Genomic DNA, 21,707 nt, shown 5'->3' with positions numbered 1-21,707 from the left:
TTTTCTGGTTTGCTAAAATAGATCATTGCTCAGATTTTCTTTCCTAGCAATAGCAATAGAATTTTAAGAGGAGTATAGCAAACTGAGACAGCACATATTTGCTTGAATCACTCTGCCTCCTTGGGAGGAAGCCTAACTCTGGAGATAAGCATAGTATAAATGGAAAGATCAAGGGATATGAAATCCAGCTTAGTTAAACATACATGCTGTGTGTTCCTGCCAAATTACCTAACCTTTCTGATCTCATCTATGAAATGAGTAAAACAATAGCAAACTTACTAGGATGAAAATAAATGCTATGGACTGGACATTTGTGTTCCCCCAAAACATATGTTGAAGCCCTAACCCCAATGTGATGGAACATGGAGGTGGGGATTTTGGAAAGTAATTAGGTTTAAATGAGGGAGGGGCCCCATGATGGGATTAGCAACCTTATAAGACAACAGTTTGTTTATTCTCTGCCATGTGAGAAAACAGTGAGAAGAACAAAGCTACCTAAACCAGGAACTGAATCAGCTGGCACCTTTATCTTAGACTTTCAGCTTATAGAGCTGTGGAAAATAATCGTCTACTGTTTAAGCCACCCACTCTGTGGTATTTTGTAACAGCAACCTGAGCTTACCAAAGCAATGAGGCAATGTTTGGAAAGGATGATAAGATGTAGAAAGTTCTTTTTCTTGAATTTTATGTTCAAGAGGAAAAGTATGTTTGTTAAAGTGGTGAAGTTAATGGGGCTAGATTGAAAGTTCTCTAAAAGGAACCATGATATCCCACATTCTAGATTAGTTGGGTAGATGAAACCCACTTTGTATTAGTAAGAATTTTCATCGTCTTAATTTCTATGGGAAAAATTTCAGGTCTGAAATAGGGTGAACTGCCTTCATTCTTTTCCACAGATAACACACCTGGAAAATGAGATCTCTGACATATTTTGGGGCTACACTACTTGGTACTGAGCAAGTGGGTTCTGAGCAAGATCAAATTTATTGTCAATAAATAGTTGGTGGATATGTTTGTGGTTCTGTTGGTGAAAGAACTTGGCACAGATTGAGATTTGAAAAATAAAAATTTGGCAATGCTAATGTATATTGTTAGAGAAGAGGGCTTCTTTGTTTAGTTGGTTGATGGTTGGCCGTTTGCTCTTATACTACAGTGCAATTCAACTTTTTGTAAGAACTCAACTAGTTTATATTTTCTATCATCCCATGTTGGCATGACAAAATTAGCACGTGGAAAAAGAACAAGAAAAAAGAGTTTAAATTCTAGGAGGAGTAAATTAGCAAAGAAATATTATGTGTGATTGAATTATTTCTTGGGGTAAAAAAAGAAAATATATAAAAAGGATTTGATAATAAAGCCTAAATAGAGTCAAGTTCCAGAATGCAATCAAAATCCTTAGAATAAATGAATCAGTACTATATTTAAATGGATATATCACCAGGGAAAAGCCTCCGGCTGTGGGGAATGTGATTCAGGGATAAGAATGGCAATCACAGACAGCACCTCTACAGGCATCCCCCTTTCTTTTCCCACGTTGATCTACAGGTGGTTTAATGGAGTTGTGAGTGCTGTTTTGAAGCACTTCCTACTTCTATAGGTATTTGGAATATAAAGTTCTAAAAGTGGAAAAGTAGAACAAAATTTAGACTATAAGACTATAGCCAGTATTCCAAGTTACCCACTATAGTGGGTTACTTACTACTTCTTAATAATGAGAAAGGCGATAATGAATGTCACTGTTCAATAAACTGCTCGTCGTACTATTCCATCAGCAACTAAGTTACTAAGAAAGGTCTTGGAGGACTAGTGGAATATGATCATTTATCTTGATCATTTACCTTATCCTTATTACATGGTAATAAAAAGAAAATATTAACTCTCTTTAGTGGAAGTGTTATCTCTGTTAAACACACACAAGGTAAACAAAACAAAATGTGAAATTTTCTTTGAATTCAATTAATTACTTTGAATTCAGTAACACTCAGAAAATTAATGACAATAGGCTAGGTTGAAATCTTGGGAAATACAAGGTGTAAAACACAGGTCATAAACCCAGATTGATTAAGAGTATCTTGGTAAGCATTTTAAGTAAGTGTGGGCATGTCTACAAATGTTTATTGTTGACTAGTGGCTGGCTAGTTTATTTATATCTCAATCAATAAATAACAAAAACAACTTGACTGATATGTGGCCCTAGGTCCTTACCCTGAGCATATTGATATTGGTAGATTCACACCTTTAGCACTGCAGCTACAGTTTCATGGTGTCATTTGCACAAGGACTACGGTGCTCCAAAGAAGAAAAAAATAGTTTGGAGAGAGAATAATTTTGCTGTGACTCTGTTAGCATATAAAATTATTTGAAAAAAAATCAATGACTTCATAGAAATACAGTTGCATGTTCCAATAATTACAAAAATGAGAACAGTTTATTTCAGGTGGAAACAGCTTTTCCTTAAGGAATATCTCTTCTTAAGTGTCCTTTAAAACACGTTCTAATTCAGAAAAGAAGATTTGCAGCAGAAATTTTACAGACTTACTTAGGCTTAGCTACACATACACATGCACAGAAGAAACAGGAAGGGAAAGAAAAGACAACTGCTTCCATCAGAAAAACAAGCACTTTTTCCCCCTGGTGTCATGTCTTTGGATATGTACCGCCTTGGAGAAATGTATAAATCATTTTTATACATGGAACTGTCTTAGAAAACTAGAGATTTTAGTACAAAGAAATCAATTTGCTGAAAGAATGCCCACATGAGTACTCTATATACACAAGAGGAACTTACAAAGAACCCCTGTTTTACAGTTACTGATGTATATTAGCATAGTGGGCTTACACCTTCTCCAGGCCTGAGTTACACTTAGTATTACAAATAATATTATAACAATGCTGAAAATACTGATACAAAACAGCTTTAAGATGACATTTCCAAAAAATATCCCTCCTTTTAAAATTGAACTGTTTAACACAGGTTTTCTTTTTGAATGTTTCAGCTTTAAAAAACATTTTTCAAGAAAATACTAGCATTTAAAACATCTCTTAAAATGTCTATTAAATGACAGATTTTCTTAAATAGATTATTTTTTACAAAGTATAATTCAAAAGTCTATCTTCCAGAAAAGCAAAACTATAAGCTCCAAAAGTCCAAATCAAAAACATTATTTGTGATACATAGTTCTTCCATATCCTGGGAAAAAATCCTTGATTATTTTACCGTTCTGATTTATTTACAGACTTCAAATACTCTAGTAACACACACCAACTTTTAGGACAAATGAAGCTGAATTCCACAATTAATAATCATAATTTTTCTATCATTTCTTAAATACCATCCAGCCCAAAATGTCTGTCTGCATGAATATTATAACTTCTAAAGTATAGTGGGAATTTTAGAGAGCAGTCTCATTAAGCCAAGCAAATTGCAGTGTGCATTATTCTCTTTTGGCAGAATTACAAACACACAAAAAAAGAAAACATTTGGCAAACATTTGTCTTGATGCACATGTGTTTTCCTTTGGAAAACCGAAATTACAAATCCAGCATATCCACTAAACTCTTTACTCTTATCAATTCTAATCAAAGTTTGAAAAGTGGTTAAAGTTTAATAGTTAAAGCTAGTGGGGGGATATCTAATGGCTTTTCCCCAACGCATAGAGCTCAAATGCACTTTTGCTTTAGGAGATGCATTTCACACATAGCTTTAATTTAAGCAGGTTAGTCAGATGCCATGCTAAAACTGCTATCTCAGTTTCCCTTTATTCATTTCATGGATTCTGTCAGAGAGCACAAGGGAAACAGATCATGCAGTAGGTATGACAATTTCAATTTGCATGGAGTATGCCTAATATGGATTCAGTTATTAGCTTTTATCTTTGTATAAGAAAACTGCAGCCCGGATTCCTACTGGTCATTTTAAAATTATTTATTTATTTCTATAGCTGCATACAGCTCTATTATTCATTAAACATAAAGGAATTATTTCGCTCACGTGCACTTATGTATAAAACATATTAGGCCTTGTGTGTTAAAGAGAAATATTTGCCATCAAACGAGTTAAGTATTCCTGTTAGATATTTATTTCTGAGATCAAATTGCCAAAGTTTACATATATTTTACTTTTTCCTCTAAATCTAGATGACTGAATAGTCAAAATAGTGTAAACTGGGCTACCAAGAGACTGACTTTCTCTTCCTCAATTCATCATGTAGAGTAATTGGTATGGGTTAATGTATATGAAGCAAAATTGGACACACATTAAAAAAAGAAGTGAAAAATTTAAAAATATAAGGAAAGTGAAGTAAAATAACTTTCTTAGAATGTTCTATTCCTCGAATTTTTAAAATATATGGTGATATAACCATGGCAGTGACTCAAAGAGTGTAGCATGTCATGCTTTACGCATCATTTGACAAAATTCAGGCAACATTACCACTTCACTGTGTGTTATGTCATAGTACTTCAACATCAATAGCAAAAACTAAAAGCAAAATTTTTCGATGATCAGAGCTGTCATTCTCTATTTGGCTAGCAATTACTCAGTCTGAAATCCTTTGTGAACTAGTGTGAACTAAACACTTAGAGGATAAAAGAAATACCATTTTCCCCCTTAATCGTATGGCAAGATAAGCTTGATTGTATGTAATAGAGAGACAAACGCCATCTCTAGGTTATATGCAAGCAAGCTTCATTCTTCAAATAAATACACCACCAAATACAAGACTTTAAAACCCCTTTTCTCTTTCTATTAACTATGTAATTTAAAATTCCTTACAATCCCTTTATCTATTTATTCTGCACATCTATTTTCACAGTAACACCATTAAGTGAACAGAGTGCTATTTGATATTACCTTCTGAAACTTCAATGCATATCAGTGACTGATAAAGATAAAAGATAAATAAATTATGGCCTGTATATAAACCAGCAAGATGGTCTCATTTATTATACATATATATAATAAAGTCTCCAAAAGCTATTAAACCTAATTCAATTAACATGCTTGAACCCTCATTCTAAAAAAAAAAAAAAAGTAAAATTCTTTGTTTATAACTAAAAATAAAAAGTAATAAAAAATACATGAAAATTTAAACATGAGCTATGCACGAGAAACACTAACCGTCTTATCCTACACAGAGACAGGAATAGGGTGATTTAATTACCCATCCTGCTGGCCTAGAGCCTGCAGCTCAGTTGTGTGTAAATTGTGATGGAGGAAAACATTCTTTCTGCTGTACATGTGTAAAGAGATTGGCCCTCTTGGCGGTTGTCCAAACCTGCCTGTAAAGGTTGAATGCTGTCGGGCCACAGCAACTTGGTCCTTTGGTTTCTCTGAGAACGTGGAGAGCCCTTCGGTCTTAGCTATTGGTTTCAGAGAGTTCTGCCCTACAGTGGCCCGTAAATTCTGGGTGACCTCTGACGTGAGGGTTTCGTAAGTTCCTCTGGAGTGTTTGATAACTTCCACTAGTTCCTTGTCCTTCAAAAAACTGCTTAAACATAGACTGGAGAGCTGACAGGTCTTGCTTTTGTAGGGGCTTGTCTGGTCCGCTGCTGAGTATCTAAAACGGTCCTCGGTGGGAGTATGCATTGCTTTTCTGTCCCTTGTGCTGAGACTTTGGCTCACAATTCGATTTCGATATGTAGCCTGAGGTAAAGACATGGAAAAGAAAAGAGGTCTTTAAAAAATACGTTCATAGCACACACACCAGAGCGTTGCTTTCGCATTTGTGTCCAAAACCGTAAGTTTTCAACAAGGCTTAAAAAATATCAATAGAATTATTTTCTCTTTTCCATGACATTATATTTCCCAGTGCAATTCTACTGGAAAGAGTGGTTAAATGAATAATTTACTCTAAAAGGCATTTATTAAAATACTTTTTTAAAGAGCAGTTTTAAGTTGGCAACAAAATTGAGAGGAAGGTACAGAAATTTCTCGTAGACCTTCTGCCTCCACACATTCATAGCCTCCCTCATTAGCAACATTACTCGACAGAATGGTGTTACTTTTTACCCAGGATGAACCTATGCTGACGCATCATAATCACCCAAAGTCCACAGCTTACCTTAGGGTTCACTCTTGGAGTTCTACATTCTATGGGTTTGGACACACTTAATAATGACATTTATCCATTATTATATCGTCATACAGAGTATTTTCACTACCCTAAAAATCCCCTGTGTTCTGCCTACCCATCTCTCCCCTCCTCTCCCCACCACTGGCAACTACTGTCTCCATAGTTTTGCCTTTTCAGAGTGTCATAGAATTGGACTCATACAGTATGTAGTATTTTCAGGTTGGCCTCTTTCACTTAGTAACATGCATTTCAGGTTTCTTGATGTCTTTTCATGGCTTGATAGCTCATTTCTTTTCAGAGTTGAATTAAAAGGCATTTTGAAATGTGTTTATCTAATTTCCTAAGTTTGCATTCTATAATTTTCTCTGAGAATACATGTTATTTTAATAAGTAATGAACATCTATATATGAATCTATACATTTTTGTTGGATTTAATATGCCATATTTACTTGAGTGTACGCTCAGAGAGTTTTAGAATGATCAATATCATGATTTGTGTCAGCAAAGTGGTAACCTAGAAATTTAAGGAACTAAAAAAGAAGTCATTCCAGTGACCTACAGAGAACAACAGGGCACTTAAAAGAAATTTCAGCATTTAGACTTTTGGATGAACTTTATTAATCAAAACCAGGTCCATGAGTATAGGCCCATCTGCTTTCTCACAAAAAGTTTATACTCTAATGACAGGAGCAAGACATAGCTTATTGAATCATGTTGCGGAGGAAGCAAAGATTACAAACTGGTACCAGAATTCCTCTTGAAGAGAGCACTGGCTTGGTTTAGAAAAATACATTGAGATAGAAACTAACTAGTTGGCTTATTGCTCTGGTGGCAAAAAACAAAGGATTTATTGTTGTTACAACGAAGGAGGAAAAAAGGGAAGAGAAAGAGGTAAGAGAGAAGAGAATAGAGCACATGGCAGTAGGCTAGTACAAAATGTGCTGAAGGGCCAATGAAAATTTCTGTGTACCTGACATCTAAATGGCATAGTTTTTAAATGCCCAACTTTTCATTGTTTGTTCCCTAGAAAACCATTTCTCCAAACCTGGTCTCTACTTTGAGCCCTAATTTACTTATCCGGCATCATCACTTTGACTAATTAACATTCCTAATCTGACATAAAACAAAACCAAAAAAACAAACTTGATTTTGACTCTGCAACCTTTTCTTCCCCAAATACCCTCCTTCTCACGAATGGTACCACTATCAGGCCAACATCTATAAATCACCTTTGCTTTCTCTTTTTCCTCATACACCTTTAAATCAAGTCCTTGCTGATGTACTGCAAATAGGCAACATCAAGTCGTCTACTTCTCCTATCTCCAATCTAAACCTCCTGACCCGATTCTCTGGTACATATTAAGCATTTGATAAATATTTGCTGAAAAATAGCTTATCTGCTTGAGATAATATATTTATTGAGTATGTATTATATGCCAAGCATTTTTCTAATGCCCTTACTTATCCCTCACAAGAGTCTCTTGAGGTAGCTTCTATTAGTCCCATTACACAGACTAGAAAACAGAAGCACAGTGAGTTTGTACTCTACAGACAGTGTAAGATAGACAGTCTGCTTGATTAACCACCGGTTCATTCTGCCTCCCAGTATTCCCATGGGAATATTTCTAAAATGTATCACATTTTTCTAAAATAAAGTACATGCAGAACCATACTGTAACTTAAATTGAGGCTTCAAGATTATCATTACTGAGATGAATATCCCCAATCTTCTGTAAAACTAAGTTCTATTAGGGGATATCTTTAGTGTCTTTATACTCAGTGACTTCAGATTGAGGTGTTTTGCTAACCATGTCTTTTCTTTCTTTCTTTAAATTGTCTTAATGTCTGTAGTAAGCTGCCATTCTAGTTTTTAATTTGTGCTTACTTATATCAGACCCTCTCCATTACTTCTAATTTGCCATTTTAACTCTTCCCTTGATTTGTGGTAGAGATAGTAAGGCTGGTTACCTGTTTGTATGAAAGAAGCATTGTATGACTTACAGAAGGTGTTTCAGGGACTTTCTTGGGAGTAAAAGAAATAAGCTAGGTATTTGGACCTACTTAGAAATGTGAGATTTTATTTTCTTTTCATCTTTGTGACTTTACTTCTATAAGATGCTTACTTAACTGTTGAATCAGTTATTGAAAGATCCTCAAACACTGTGCCTAATATCACATCCAAATGTCAGAAACATCATGGGTATAAAATACTCTGAGAAAAAAATTTGTTTCAGAACAAAATAGCCATTGGTAAATTCATCATGATAATAAACATTTCTATTCTATTTATATACGTGCTGCTTAGGAAAGCTGAGGAGATGAGTGGAAACTTCATTTCCGTTACTTTAATGTTAGATTTGGGGAAATGTTCATCATTTTCTTTATGTGATCATTTTAACCCTCCTGGGATATTACATTAAATTGAATATACAGTTTTAATAAGACATATTGAAAGGGATCAAATGACTCAATCCCACAGGCAGACTCAGTGTTCTCTGGTATAACATCTGATCCTACAAGGTACATATGCATCTACTATAAAAAGAAACAAAATGAAATGATCTATTTTTTTAAAAAAATGCATATTTAAATCACCCATTCCTGTTTGTTCAGCATAGTTTGCTTTTAACATCTTAGACTTTTTTTTTTTTTAGTTCTTTGTGATGTTCACCATTAAGTCTAGGGCTCATAGTATACATGGGTGATTGCATAGCACATGGGGCTAATGGCATGGATTTGGGGTCAGATAAATAAAGGTTTATCAAATAAAGGTTCCTTTGCTGATTTGATAAATATTTATTGACCTCTACTGAGAGCAAGGTGCTATATTATGTGATAGGAAATAGTATTGTTCATAAGAGAACCAGCTCTTGCATTTAGGCAGCTTGAGGTCTAATGAGAGAATCAACCAGAATCAGACAATTTCTAGCTAAGTGACCATGACAAGTTACTTACCCTTCCCAAATCTCCAATTTCCTCATCTGGGAAAGGAAGATTTACATTCATACCTGTATCTACATACAGGATTATAGTTAAGACTTAATGAACTACTGTGTATAAAATGCCTAATATTATACCTGAGGAATAGTTATCTTGATGACAGCAACAATAAGTATAGTAATAAAATAAAGTGAATACACCTAGAAGTTTCTCTGATAGATACTTGCTTCATCCTTTAGAAGTTAAAACCACTTTGAATACTTCTATCTCAACTTTAAAAAGCAAAGTAATTTACTCCAGAATACTTGAGTAATTTTACATTTATTTTTATGGTTTGGTTGCCTAGAACAGATTCTGAGACAAATATTTGAGACAATAAACAAAAGTTTACTAGAGTGTATTCTCAAGTAAATACCCATGGGGTAATGAAGAAAGCAGTGTCTGGCAGAGGGAGAAGTTAAACTCTATGCAATTGAACTATCTATCTCAGATAATCACACAGGGAAATCCGAAGCTGGGATGATCCCTCAGAGTTGTCCCCAATTTAGGCAAGTGGTTGGGAGCCTTATACTCATATCCACAAGTTATTCGACATTGGCAATATCTGGGAAGGGGGTGTAACCATGAATGAATAGGCTTTTTTTTTTTTTTTGTAAAGGAACTTACTTGAATGCTATCAGCTGCCAACGTTTTTACCAACTGGGAAAATGAAGGCTTTAGTTGTGAAGATGTGTGTGTGTGTGTGTGTGTGTGTGTGTGTGAGTGTGTGTATGTGTGTGTGATTGGGGTGGGGGAGGAGAGAACTTGGGAGCACACCACAGCATCCACTACACTCATTATCCTACTTATGTACCTAATATATGATGGGATAATTTGGCATAAGGGAAAGAACACTGAACCTTGGGCCAAAGACTCTAATCTTGTCTGTGCTGCTATCAAACTGTGTGAACTTTGATGAAGAAATTAATTTCTCTGGGCTTCATTTATCAGCCTATTGAAAGAGATGAGAAAAACAGAAGATAAAAATTAGATCTTGAAGAAACTCTAACATTTACTCAATTATCTTCCAGTTCTAAAAGTCTACATTTAAATATATATTTAATTCTATATAGACAAACCTAGGAAAGATCCCTTTGATTCAAAATATAAAAATATATTTTTGCATATATATATATATATATATATATTATATATATATATATATATATACACACACACACACACACACACACACACAATTTGTATTTGGTTGCAATGGTCCAGAGGGAAATAATTTTTTCATCATGCTGCTAATTGACATTAATTCCTTCTGAAGCTCTTGAGATCTCTTCCCCAGAGGGAATTTTCAGTGCATATACCTAGCCACATCTTTCTCAAAGCTGGAATTAAATTTCCACAAACTAATATAATTATGTTAGTTTTTAGACAATTTAGTTGTCAAACAGTTATTTTATTACCTATCCTTTGGGTTCCTAGTAGAAGATGAATGGATGGCAAATTTAGTGATTAATCAGTCAAAACTGAAGATTATAATAAAATCAGTTCTTTACTTCCCTATAATTTTTTTCCTCTCATTTCTTCACTGGAGTATATAATCTGCATTTCATTGAATTCAGGATGAATGATTTTAAAACACATTATTATTTTACATACCACTAAGAAAGAAAAAACAAACAAAACTTATGATGCTAATTAAAAACAAATAAAAACCACATTCCTTCCTTACTAGTGGTGTGACCCATTCATCAGTCACACCAGCCTCTCGTTCGAATTTCTTCTGTCTTCACTTCCCTTTCTTAGGTTTGATAGGTTTTGCATTTGTCTCAATGATACAGCTTCATGTACGTGTGAGTATATTCCTTCTTTTGATTTCATAAAGCATTTGGTTTTTAATTTAGAAGAGAGTGTGGAATTGAAGGCAATGCAAGTACAAATATTTTTTTCATTAATATCAAAGTTATACTCTTTCTTTCCTTGGCTTTCCATATACAAAATAACATTTGCTATCATACCAAATCATAGTAAAAGCTTTTTGAAAATATTCTTATTGGTAACTCACCACATGAAGTGCTAATACTGCATATAACTCAATCAAAGAAAGGACAATATGAAACTATGATAAAATCCACACATAGCAATGTAAACTCCACTGCAACTGCAACACGGTTGAAAACATTGACTGTAAGATTTATCCTGATTTTAGGGGTTTTATTACATTTTAAAATTGTCTTATATCTGATGCAAAGAATATATACAGTAATCATGCCAATGTGCATAGCCCAATTTTCATTAAGGCAGGGTGACATGATAGAATTAATGAGGAGGGGAGCAATGTTTCAATCACTGATTAATGAATTTCATCATGTTTTCCTGAACTTCATTTCGTGTGTGTGAACTATACTGGTAATTGCCAAAAATGTTATCAGGCAACAACTTCCTAGTTTCTTATATAGATTAAAATTTAGCACATGATTGGTTATTTTATTTGATTTTAAGATATATTTTTCTGCAATGTTCTCCACTTAACCAAAAATGGCATTGTTTTACAACTAGAATTGTTCCTAAAGGAAAAGAAATACTTGAAGCAATTTCCAATAGCTAGTAGAAAAAAAATGGTATTACATTAGAAAAATGGCTAATATTAAATAGTATTTTAACAAATTATAAAGATTACTGAAAATAACATTATAATTTGAATTTAAATAAGAGATGTATATGAAATTATGTTAAAGTGAGCCAGAATTATCAGGAGAAGCTAAATAGTAACTCTTGGGTAATTCATACTGAGAAGAAACATGCCTCCTGAATAAGGTTTATGGTTTCTTACTAATGAGCCTCTAGATCAAGTAAGTAAAACATAAAATGCAGAATACTGTATGTTTTATGTTCAAGAATAGACACTTTGACCCATACTTACTTCTACACCCAAGCCAACTAAAATAGAAGTTTCATAAGGGCAGGGACAGTGTCTGTCTTGTTTAACGCTGAATCCACTCCTCCCAATAGTACCTGGCATTTACCAGTAGCTCCTTAATATTTATATAGTCCAGAGAAGAATCCACTACGATGTTTTTTTCCCTTACTGATATAGCTTATCTAACATGATATGTTCTTTCTCTTGACATTTTTCTCTCATTGATGAGTTGATTACTTTGATCTATATGGATTGATATACTAGCTGGATCTTTTTTTTTTTTTTCACACACACACACTGAATTTTATTTTTACAAGAGATAAATAAACTGACACCAAGCATTGTAAATGGATGACCACAACAAAAGCAACAATGATTGCAACTACCAAACACAAAACACACTCATACTATGTCATAATATTGACATCCAGTCCAGTAATCCTCCACAGTAACAGCTCCTTTACTTTGCAGTGAAAATTGATTTGTATATGTTTTGCCTCTGAGTCCTTGTGGGAATTTTATTTTTTTAAATTCAAACAGAAAGTCACAAAAATTATAATTATCCTCATCACTTGACTCAGTCCATGTAATTAATTTTTTTTTCATCTTGATCTTTTGTTAGCACTTTAATGAATTCATCACTTTTCCATTAGAGTTCTGAAAATGCTTATTCATTCAGTTCAGCAGTACAGTTACCAGAAACCGGTACTTGTCAGAGTCTTTCCATGAATTCCTTGAAGATGAAACCCTTTTATAGGAACATATTTGCAAAAGCATCAGAGTACACCCAGAACTGTCTGTAAATAACAAAAGACTTAAAAATGACCATGGTTAAAGATTTGATGAAAGTTCATAATAATGCAATTGACAAGGAAATTTAGTTATTTCTGAGATATACATTTTAAAGTAATAACTAGAATTATGATTTCTAACATTATACCAGAACATATAAGATTTTTAAAAATTTCATGTAATGTCTGAAACAATTATATTAACATATTTCCATACAAATAACCCAAAGAAAGTTTAGTATTAGTTGTTTTTTTTTTGTTTGGTTTTTTATACTGCAGGTTCTTACTAGTCATCAATTTTATACACATCAGTGTATACATGTCAATCCCAATCGCCCAATTCAGCACACCACCATCCCCACCACACCACGGTTTTCCCCCCTTGGTGTCCATACATTTGTTCTCTACATCTGTGTCTCAACTTCTGCCCTGCAAACCGGTTCATCTGTACCATTTTTCTAGGTTCCACATACATGCGTTAATATACGATATTTGTTTTTCTCTTTCTGACTTACTTCACTCTGTAAGACAGTCTCTAGATCCATCCACGTCTCAACAAATGACTCAATTTCGTTCCTTTTTATGGCTGAGTAATATTCCATTGTATATATGTACCACATCTTCTTTATCCATTCATCCGTCGATGGACATTTAGGCTGCTTCCATGACCTGGCTATTGTAAATAGTGCTGCAATGAACATTCAGGTGCATGTGTCTTTTTGAATTACGGTTTTCTCTGGGTATATGCCCAGTAGTGGGATTGCTGGGTCATATGGTAACTCTATTTTTAGTTTTTTAAGGAACCTCCATATTGTTCTCCATAGTGGCTGTATCAATTTACATTCCCACCAACAGTGCAAGAGGGTTCCCTTTTCTCCACACCCTCTCCAGCATTTGTTGTTTGTAGATTTTCTGATGATGCCCATTCTAACAGGAGTGAGGTGATACCTCATTGTAGTTTTGACTTGCATTTCTCTAATAATTAGTGATGTTGAGCATCTTTTCATGTGCTTCGTGGCCGTCTGTATGTCTTCTTTGGAGAAATGTCTATTTAGGTCTTCTGCCCAGTTTTGGATTGGGGTGTTTGTTTCTTTAATATTGAGCTGAATGAGCTGTTTATATATTTTGGAGATTAATCCTTTGTCCGTTGATTCATTTGCAAATATTTTCTCCCATTCTGAGGGTTGTCTTTTCGTCTTGTTTATGGTTTCCTTTGCTGTGCAAAAGCTTTGAAGTTTCATTAGGTCCCATTTGTTTATTTTTGTTTTTATTTCCATTACTCTAGGAGGTGGATCAAAAAAGATCTTGCTGTGATTTATGTCAAAGAGTGTTCTTCCTATGTTTTCCTCTAAGAGTTTTATAGTGTCCAGTCTTATATTTAGGTCTCTAATCCATTTTGAGTTTATTTTTGTGTATGGTGTTAGGGAGTATTCTAATTTCATTCTTTTACATGTAGCTGTCCAGTTTTCCCAGCACCACTTATTGAAGAGACTGTCTTTTCTCCATTGTATATCTTTGCCTCCTTTGTCATAGATTAGTTGACCATAGGTGCGTGGGTTGATCTCTGGGCTTTCTATCTTGTTCCATTGATCTATGTTTCTGTTTTTGTGCCAGTACCATATTGTCTTGATTACTGTAGCTTTGTAGTATAGTCTGAAGTCAGGGAGTCTGATTCCTCCAGCTCCGTTTTTTTCCCTCAAGACTGCTTTGGCTATTTGGGGTCTTTTGTGTCTCCATACAAATTTTAAGATTTTTTGTTCTAGTTCTGTAAAAAATGCCATTGGTAATTTGATAGTGATTGCATTGAACCTGTAGATTGCTTTGGGTAGTATAGTCATTTTCACAATATTGATTTATTTCTGCTCTGGTCTTTATGATTTCTTTCCTTCTGTTAACTTTGGGTTTTGTTTTTTCTTCTTTCTCTACTTCCTTTAGGTGTAAGGTTAGATTGTACTTGAGATTTTTCTTGTTTCTTGAGGTAGGCTTGTATAGCTATAAACTTCCCTCTTAGAACTGCTTTTGCTGTATCCCATAGGTTTTGGATCATCGTGTTTTCATTGTCATTTGTCTCTAGGTATTTTTTGATTTCCTCTTTGAATTCTTCAGTGATCTCTTGGTTATTTAGTAACATACTAAACGTGTTTAGCCTCCATGTATTTCTGTTTTTTATGATTTTTTTCCCTGTAATTCATTTCTAATCTCATAGCGTTGTGGTCAGAAAAGATGCTTGATATGATTTCAATTTTCTTAAATTTACTGAGGCTTGATTTGTGACCCAAGATGTGATCTATCCTGGAGAATGTTCCGTGCGCACTTGAGAAGAAAGTGTAATCTGCTGTTTTTGGATGGAATGTCCTATAAATATCAATTAAATCTATCTGGTCTATTGTGTCATTTAAAGCTTCTGTTTCCTTATTTATTTTCATTTTGGATGATCTGTCCATTGGCGTAAGTGAGGTGTTAAAGTCCCCCACTATTACTATGTTACTGTCGATTTCCTCTTTTATAGCTGTTAGCAGTTGCCTTATGTATTGAGGTGCTCCTATGTTGGGTGCATATATATTTATAATTGTTATATCTTCTTCTTGGATTGATCCCTTGATCATTATGTAGTGTCCTTCCTTGTCTCTTGTAACATTCTTTATTTTCAAGTCTATTTTATCTGATATGAGTATTGCTACTCCAGCTTTCTTTCGATTTCCATTTGCATGGAATGTCTTTTTCCATCCCCTCACTTTCAGTCTGTATGTGTCCCTAGGTCTGAAGTGGGTCTCTTGTAGACAGCATATAGATGGGTCTTGTTTTTGTATCCATGCAGCAAGCCTGTGTCTTTTGGTTGGAGCATTTAATCCATTCACGTTTAAGGTAATTATCGATATGTATGTTCCTATTCCCATTTTCTTAAATGTTTTGGGTTTGTTTTTGTAGGTCCTTTCCTTCTCTTGTGTTTCCCACTTAGAGAATTTCCTTTAGCATTTGTTGTAGAGCTGGTTTGGTGGTGCTGAATTCTCTTAGCTTTTGCTTGTCTGTAAAGCTTTTGATTTCTCCATCAAATCTGAATGAGATCCTTGCTGGGTAGAGTAATCTTGGTTGTAGGTTCTTCCCTTTCATCACTTTAAGTTTATCATGCCACTCTCTTCTGGCTTGTAGAGCTTCTGCTGAGAAATCAGCTGTTAACCTTATGGGAGTTCCCTTATATATTATTTTTCGTTTTTCCCTTGCTGCTATCAATAATTTATCTTTGTCTTTACTTTTTGCAAATTTGATTACTATATGTCTTGGCGTGTTTCTCCTTGGGTTTATCCTGTATGGGGCTCTCTGCGCTTCCTGGACTTGGGTGGCTATTTCCTTTCCCATGTTAGGGAAGTTTTCAACTATAATCTCTTCAAATATTTTCCCTGGTCCTTTCTCTCTCTCTTCTCCTTCTGGGACCCCTATAATGTGAATGTGGTTGCATTTAATGTTGTCCCAGAAGTCTCATAGGCTGTCTTAATTTCTTTTCATTCTTTTTTTCTTTATTCTGTTCTGCAGCAGTGAATTCCACCATTCTGTCTTCCAGATCACTTATCCGTTCTTCTGCCTCAGTTATTCTGCTATGGATTCCTTCTAGTGTATTTTTTATTTCAGTTATTGTATTGTTCATCTCTGTTTGTTTGTTCTTTAATTCCTCTAGGTCTTTGTTAAACATTTCTTGCATCTTCTCGATCTTTGCCTCCATTATTTTTCCGAGGTCCTGGATCATCTTCACTATCATTATTCTGAATTCTTTTTCTGGAAGGTTGCCTATCTCCACTTCATTACATTGTTTTTCTGGGGTTTTATCTTGTTCCTTCATCTGGTACATAGCCATCTGCCTTTTCATCTTGTCTATCTGTCTGTGAATGTGGTTTTTGTTCCACAGGCTGCAGGATTGTAGTTCTTCTTGCTTCTGCTGTCTGCCCTCTGGTGGATGAGCTATCTAAGAGGCTTGATGGGAGGGACTGGTGGTGGGTAGAGCTGACTGTTGCTCTGTTGGGCAGAGCTCAGTAAAACTTTAATCCACTTGAATGTTGATGGGTGGAGCTGGGTTCCCTCTCTGTTGGTTGTTTGGCCTGAGGAAACTCAACACTGGAGCCTACCTGGGCTCTTTGGTGGGGCTAATGACAGACTCTGGGAGGGCTCACGCCAAGGAGTACTTCCCAGAACTTCTGCTGCCAGTGTCCTTGTCCCTACGGTGAGCCACAGCCCGCCCCCCCCACCCCACCTCTGCAGGAGACCCTCCAACACTAGTGGGTAGGTCTGGTTCAGTCTCCCCTGGGGTCACTGCTCCTTCCCCTGGGTCCCGATGCGCACACTACTTTGTGTGTGTGCCCTCCAAGCGTGGAGTCTCTGTTTCCCCCAGTCCTGTCGAAGTCCTGCAATCAATTTCCACTGTGCTTCAATGTCTGATTCTCTAGGATTTCCTCCTCCTGTTGGCAGACCCCTAGGTTGGGAAGCCTGCCGTGGGGCTCAGAACCTTCACTCCAGTGGGTGGACTTCTGTGGTATAAGTGTTCTCCAGTCTGTGAGTCACCCACCCAGCAGTTATGGGATTTGATTTTACTGTGATTGCGCCCCTCCTACCATCTCATTGTGGCTTCTCCTTTGTCTTTGGATGTGGGGTATCTTTTTTGGTGAGTTCCAGTGTCTTCCTGTCGATGATTGTCCAGCAGCTAGTTGTGATTCTGGTGTTCTCGTAAGAGGGAGTGAGAGCACATCCTTCTACTCCGCCATCTTGGTTCCTCTCCCTACCTGGATCTTAAACTACCAAGCACTGGACATGTATATTTTGCTTTCATTCTTGAAAGCAGTGGGGAATGTCAACTTTACAGGGATGTTTTTGAAGCTTCAACTCCCCTTTAGTTATCCTTCCCTAATAAAAAGCAAGACATATATGTAACTATAAAATATACCTGGAGGAAATAACCTTTCATAGCCACCAAAGCAATATGACATTATATCTAAAGCATTAGCTATCAAAGCAACTGAAAAAAACCTCTTTCAGTACTTTATGTCAATACTGTAGAAAATGAATTAAAAGGGAGTTTTTGTAGAGCAGCACTTCTTAATCTCTCTTTTCCCTGTGTGTCAACATGACATATAGAGACACTTCTTTGGCCAAAACAAGGGTTATGAAAATACTCCCATTAAAATATCTTTAACTCAACTCTTTTATCTTCCATTTATGCAAACATTTTGGATTCAGAAATACAAAGAGAATTATCAGTATCTTCTCTAATTTATAAAAAGAATAAATTTTGGTGCTCTAGTAGTAGTAGCAACATATTACTTAAAATATAGACATAACAAATGACTGACACCCATTTGACCTTGTAACCTGCACATTAATTGAATGGGTCAATTCATTAGTGCAGAAAATAAATGATGAAGGCGGGAGTTGAGGCAGTAGAATAAATCACAGAAGAAAGTCTAGAGTAATATATTAATTTAATTATTAAAGTATATCAATACATAAATCTACAGGCAGAATAATAGAAACTTTTAATACAGTGATATCAAGAAGCCATCTCTATGTACTTAAAATACTATTTAAAATACTTAAAATAGTATGTAAAATACTATTACATATATGAACAGTGCTTTGAATAAAGGCATGTACAATATTATTGCTCACTGAGTAAAATATTAAAATCTGTAAATGTCTTAAATGTAACTATTTCCATTTTCATTACTATAAGTGTACAGAATAATTGCATTAAATTGGTTGTCATTTAATGCCAGTATAACATAGATTGTGTCACTTCTGAAGTTTTGCCTATATAAATCCTTTTTTACCCCAAATTTGCTTCTAAAATACAAACTGGAATACTTTTTCAACACCTTCAATGGTGTATATTGTTTCCCCATTGTGTCGTCAATCTAACCTTGATCTTCACTATTATTTTCTTTCTATCTAGTTAGCCCTGGAGACTGACATAAAGATTTCTTTAATATTCTTTCTCTAATGATATTTATAAATTCTCTTAAATAAATGATAAATTAGCATTGTGGCACATTTTAGAAAAGAATTAAAAGGAACTATTCTGTACATAGTCCCCTTCCCATTGAAGCACATGCCTTAAAGGAACTTCTCTTTTCCTACCTTCAGAGGATGGGTTCTATAGTGTTCCAAACAAATGCTGTGCTACTATCTATGGATTCTACTGTTGAAGGAGACATAAAAATCATTTTTTTGGTAAAACTCCATCACACTAGTTTTTAATTTAGTTTTAATGAAGTCCATAGTTGACTTAACCCTGAGCCTATTGGAAAATTGAGTTGTATGTAGTGATTTAAAATTAAGCTAAGGAAAAGACAATAGTAGGATTTAGATCCTTGAGAAAGTTTTATTTGTCTTTATAAAATTCTAAGTAAGCCTTGAATCTTGGACAAAACACAACAAAATGAATGTACAACAACAAAAATGCCATAAGGTGGTGATAAGTGCTTTCAAGACCTAGTTGTCTGTCTGATGCCTGCCAGTGAGAAGATCTAGGGTGGGAAAGAATTCTTAAATATACTAAACTCAAGAGAGCATATATTGTATAATTTTAGATTTAGAAAAAATGACCAGAAAGCAGATAAATCACTTTATCTCAGATTTTATTTATAATAATAGTTAAGATTTAGTGACTTTACAACGCACCAAGATATGTGCAATGTTTCATGTACTAATAACTTTCAATCCCTATTAGAGTATTTTATTATACCCATTTATGATGAAGAAACTGAAACCCTTACACTTAAGTGCTTACCAGGATTCCAGGATTTAGTGGATAGCATAATGTGAATTGGAGCTCAAGCTCTAAGCCAAGGATTTCTCAGTCTCAGCACTATTTACATTTGGTATTATATAATTTTTTTGCTGTAGAGGGCTGCCCAGTGAATTGCAGGATGCTTATGGGCATCCTTTGCCTCTACTTATAGATGCCAGTAGCACCTGCACCCAGTTGTGACAAACAAAAATGTCTTCAGACATTTCCAAATGTCTCCGGGAGGGCAAAATTGCCCCCAGTTGAGAATTACTGGCCTAAGCCATAATGCTTCCCTAAATCAAACATATAAAAGTGACCAATGCAGGATCTGTCAAAAAAAAAAAAAAAAAAAAAGCCATATACATAAACTGCTATCCTTTTAAAAAAAATCATTTACAGCCACCAGGAGAGTGAAATTAAGCTTTTATAATTTTTATTTTATTTTGCAAACACATATAATCCTTATTATATGCCAGACACTCTTCTAGAACCTTACAATTATTATTATTATTTAAAATATTAGCTCATTTACTAACCCAATGCAATTTCCTAATAAACATTGAAAGCATTTATAAACATAAATCTTGCCCAACAACAGCAATAAAAAACACATACAGTATAGCGCATAAAATCCAAAGATTTCTTGTCTTAAAAAATAACTTTTTCTCCACATGGAGGAATGTTAATGGAGTGTCATGAACTACTTAAAAAGCAAATGCCCCTTTTGATTTTTCACTACATAATATATTGGTGTGAAGTAAACCGGGAGACCTGAAATGTGTCTCTTTGCCAATAAACTCAAACGATATTTATTAAAAACAACTGTCCTTTTCCTGAAGTGTCAGTATAAACTCAAACCATATTTATTAAAAACAACTGTCCTTTTCCTGTCATCACTGAGGAATAGGATTTCTAAAGCAGTTATAAATACAGGACATTTCTCTACAGAAGGGTTGGCATGTTGTTGCATCTGTTTGTATCCTTAGATGTGCAATCTGTTTTCAGTGATAAAGAAGAGTTTTTTTTAAAGGTCTAGAAACACTCTACCACAGAGAGATTGTACAGGGAAGTAGTTACTGCTTTGCAAGCAGGAAGCCTTGTAATAAGTTGAAGTAATAACCAAAAAGAAACATTCAAAGGTTCTGGCAGACAAGACCTATATTTTTCAAATAGCACAAATTACCAAGAGGAAATTGTCTGGAGTTAAATTACTTCTTCTGGCTCAACCTCACTCCTAAATTCTTTAGGGGATACTAAATCCTCCTGGTGGGCATTTAGGATTCAACCGGGGTTAGAAGACATGTACAAGATAAGCAAGGTGAGTGTTAGTAAGGTCAGCTAAAGGCTGAGTTCCCAAGAGAGGAAGGCCAAGGCATCTACCTCACATGAGAAAAGTGAGAGCATGCAACTGTTTTCCCACAAGCCAGTAGGACTGCTGTGTTTATAACTAGAGTAAATGAACTCTAGAAAGAACAAAATTCTGAGGAACAATAATGAGTTGTCTGTAGAACTAATACGTGTGTGTGTGCTGTAACCCACTCAGTGTGAACGATTCTTTTCAGTAAAAAGTTTATTTAAATGAGAATTTCAGACAATCACTGCTTATAATCACTGTTTCAATTCAGAAGAAACCTAAGAAAGTATAATTCTGCACAACTGATATTCCAAAAAAGTGTGATTTCTAAATAAAAAGAATAAGTGAGTGTTTAAGCTAATTTTATATGTCTAAGTGAAAGGAGTAGGGAATAGTTTTTATGTGTTTGCATAGGAATGCAAAATAATGGGCAATTACTGTGGTTTAACCACAACAACATGAAAAATGCGTCTCTTGTCTAGACAGGCACATGCCCAATATCTAGCACGTATTAGATGGTATGGTGTTTCTTTTATTTAAAATTTTATTGAAATATAGTCGATTTACAATGCTGTGTTAATTTCTGCTGTACAGCAAAGTGATCGTTTTATATATATATATATATTCTTTTTCATATTCTTTTCCATTATGGTTTATCACAGGATATTGAATATAGTTCCCTGTGCTATACATTAGAACCTTGTTGATTAAATCCATCCTATATATAATAGTTTGCATCTGCTAATCCCAAACTCCCAATCCTTCCCGCCCCCATCTCCCTCCCCCTGGGCAACCACAAGTCTGTTCTCTATATCCGTGAATCTGTTTCTGTTCTGTAGATATGTTCATTTGTGTTGTATT

At 35.0% G+C, this 21,707-nt stretch overlaps 1 protein-coding gene across 4 annotated transcripts in view; it reads right to left on the bottom strand.

The window, feature by feature from the left end:
• Window positions 1-2,406: 2,406 nt before the first annotated feature.
• The window catches only part of CCSER1 (coiled-coil serine rich protein 1), a 1,332,111-nt gene continuing 1,312,810 nt past the window's right edge, over window positions 2,407-21,707 (bottom strand). For all 4 annotated transcript variants that reach the window (XM_057546975.1, XM_057546973.1, XM_057546976.1 and 1 more), the window contains one exon: window positions 2,407-5,644. In XM_057546975.1, coding sequence (XP_057402958.1) covers window positions 5,159-5,644 — 486 coding nt within the window. In that variant the 3' untranslated portion in view covers window positions 2,407-5,158. The remainder of the gene's footprint in view (window positions 5,645-21,707) is intronic.

The sequence above is a fragment of the Balaenoptera acutorostrata genome, chromosome 5 (assembly GCF_949987535.1).
Source record: "Balaenoptera acutorostrata chromosome 5, mBalAcu1.1, whole genome shotgun sequence".
In the NCBI taxonomy this organism is placed as follows: Eukaryota; Metazoa; Chordata; class Mammalia; order Artiodactyla; family Balaenopteridae; genus Balaenoptera; species Balaenoptera acutorostrata.
The sequence above is the reverse complement of the archived record's forward strand: the minus strand, read 5'-3'. Positions and strand labels throughout refer to the sequence as shown.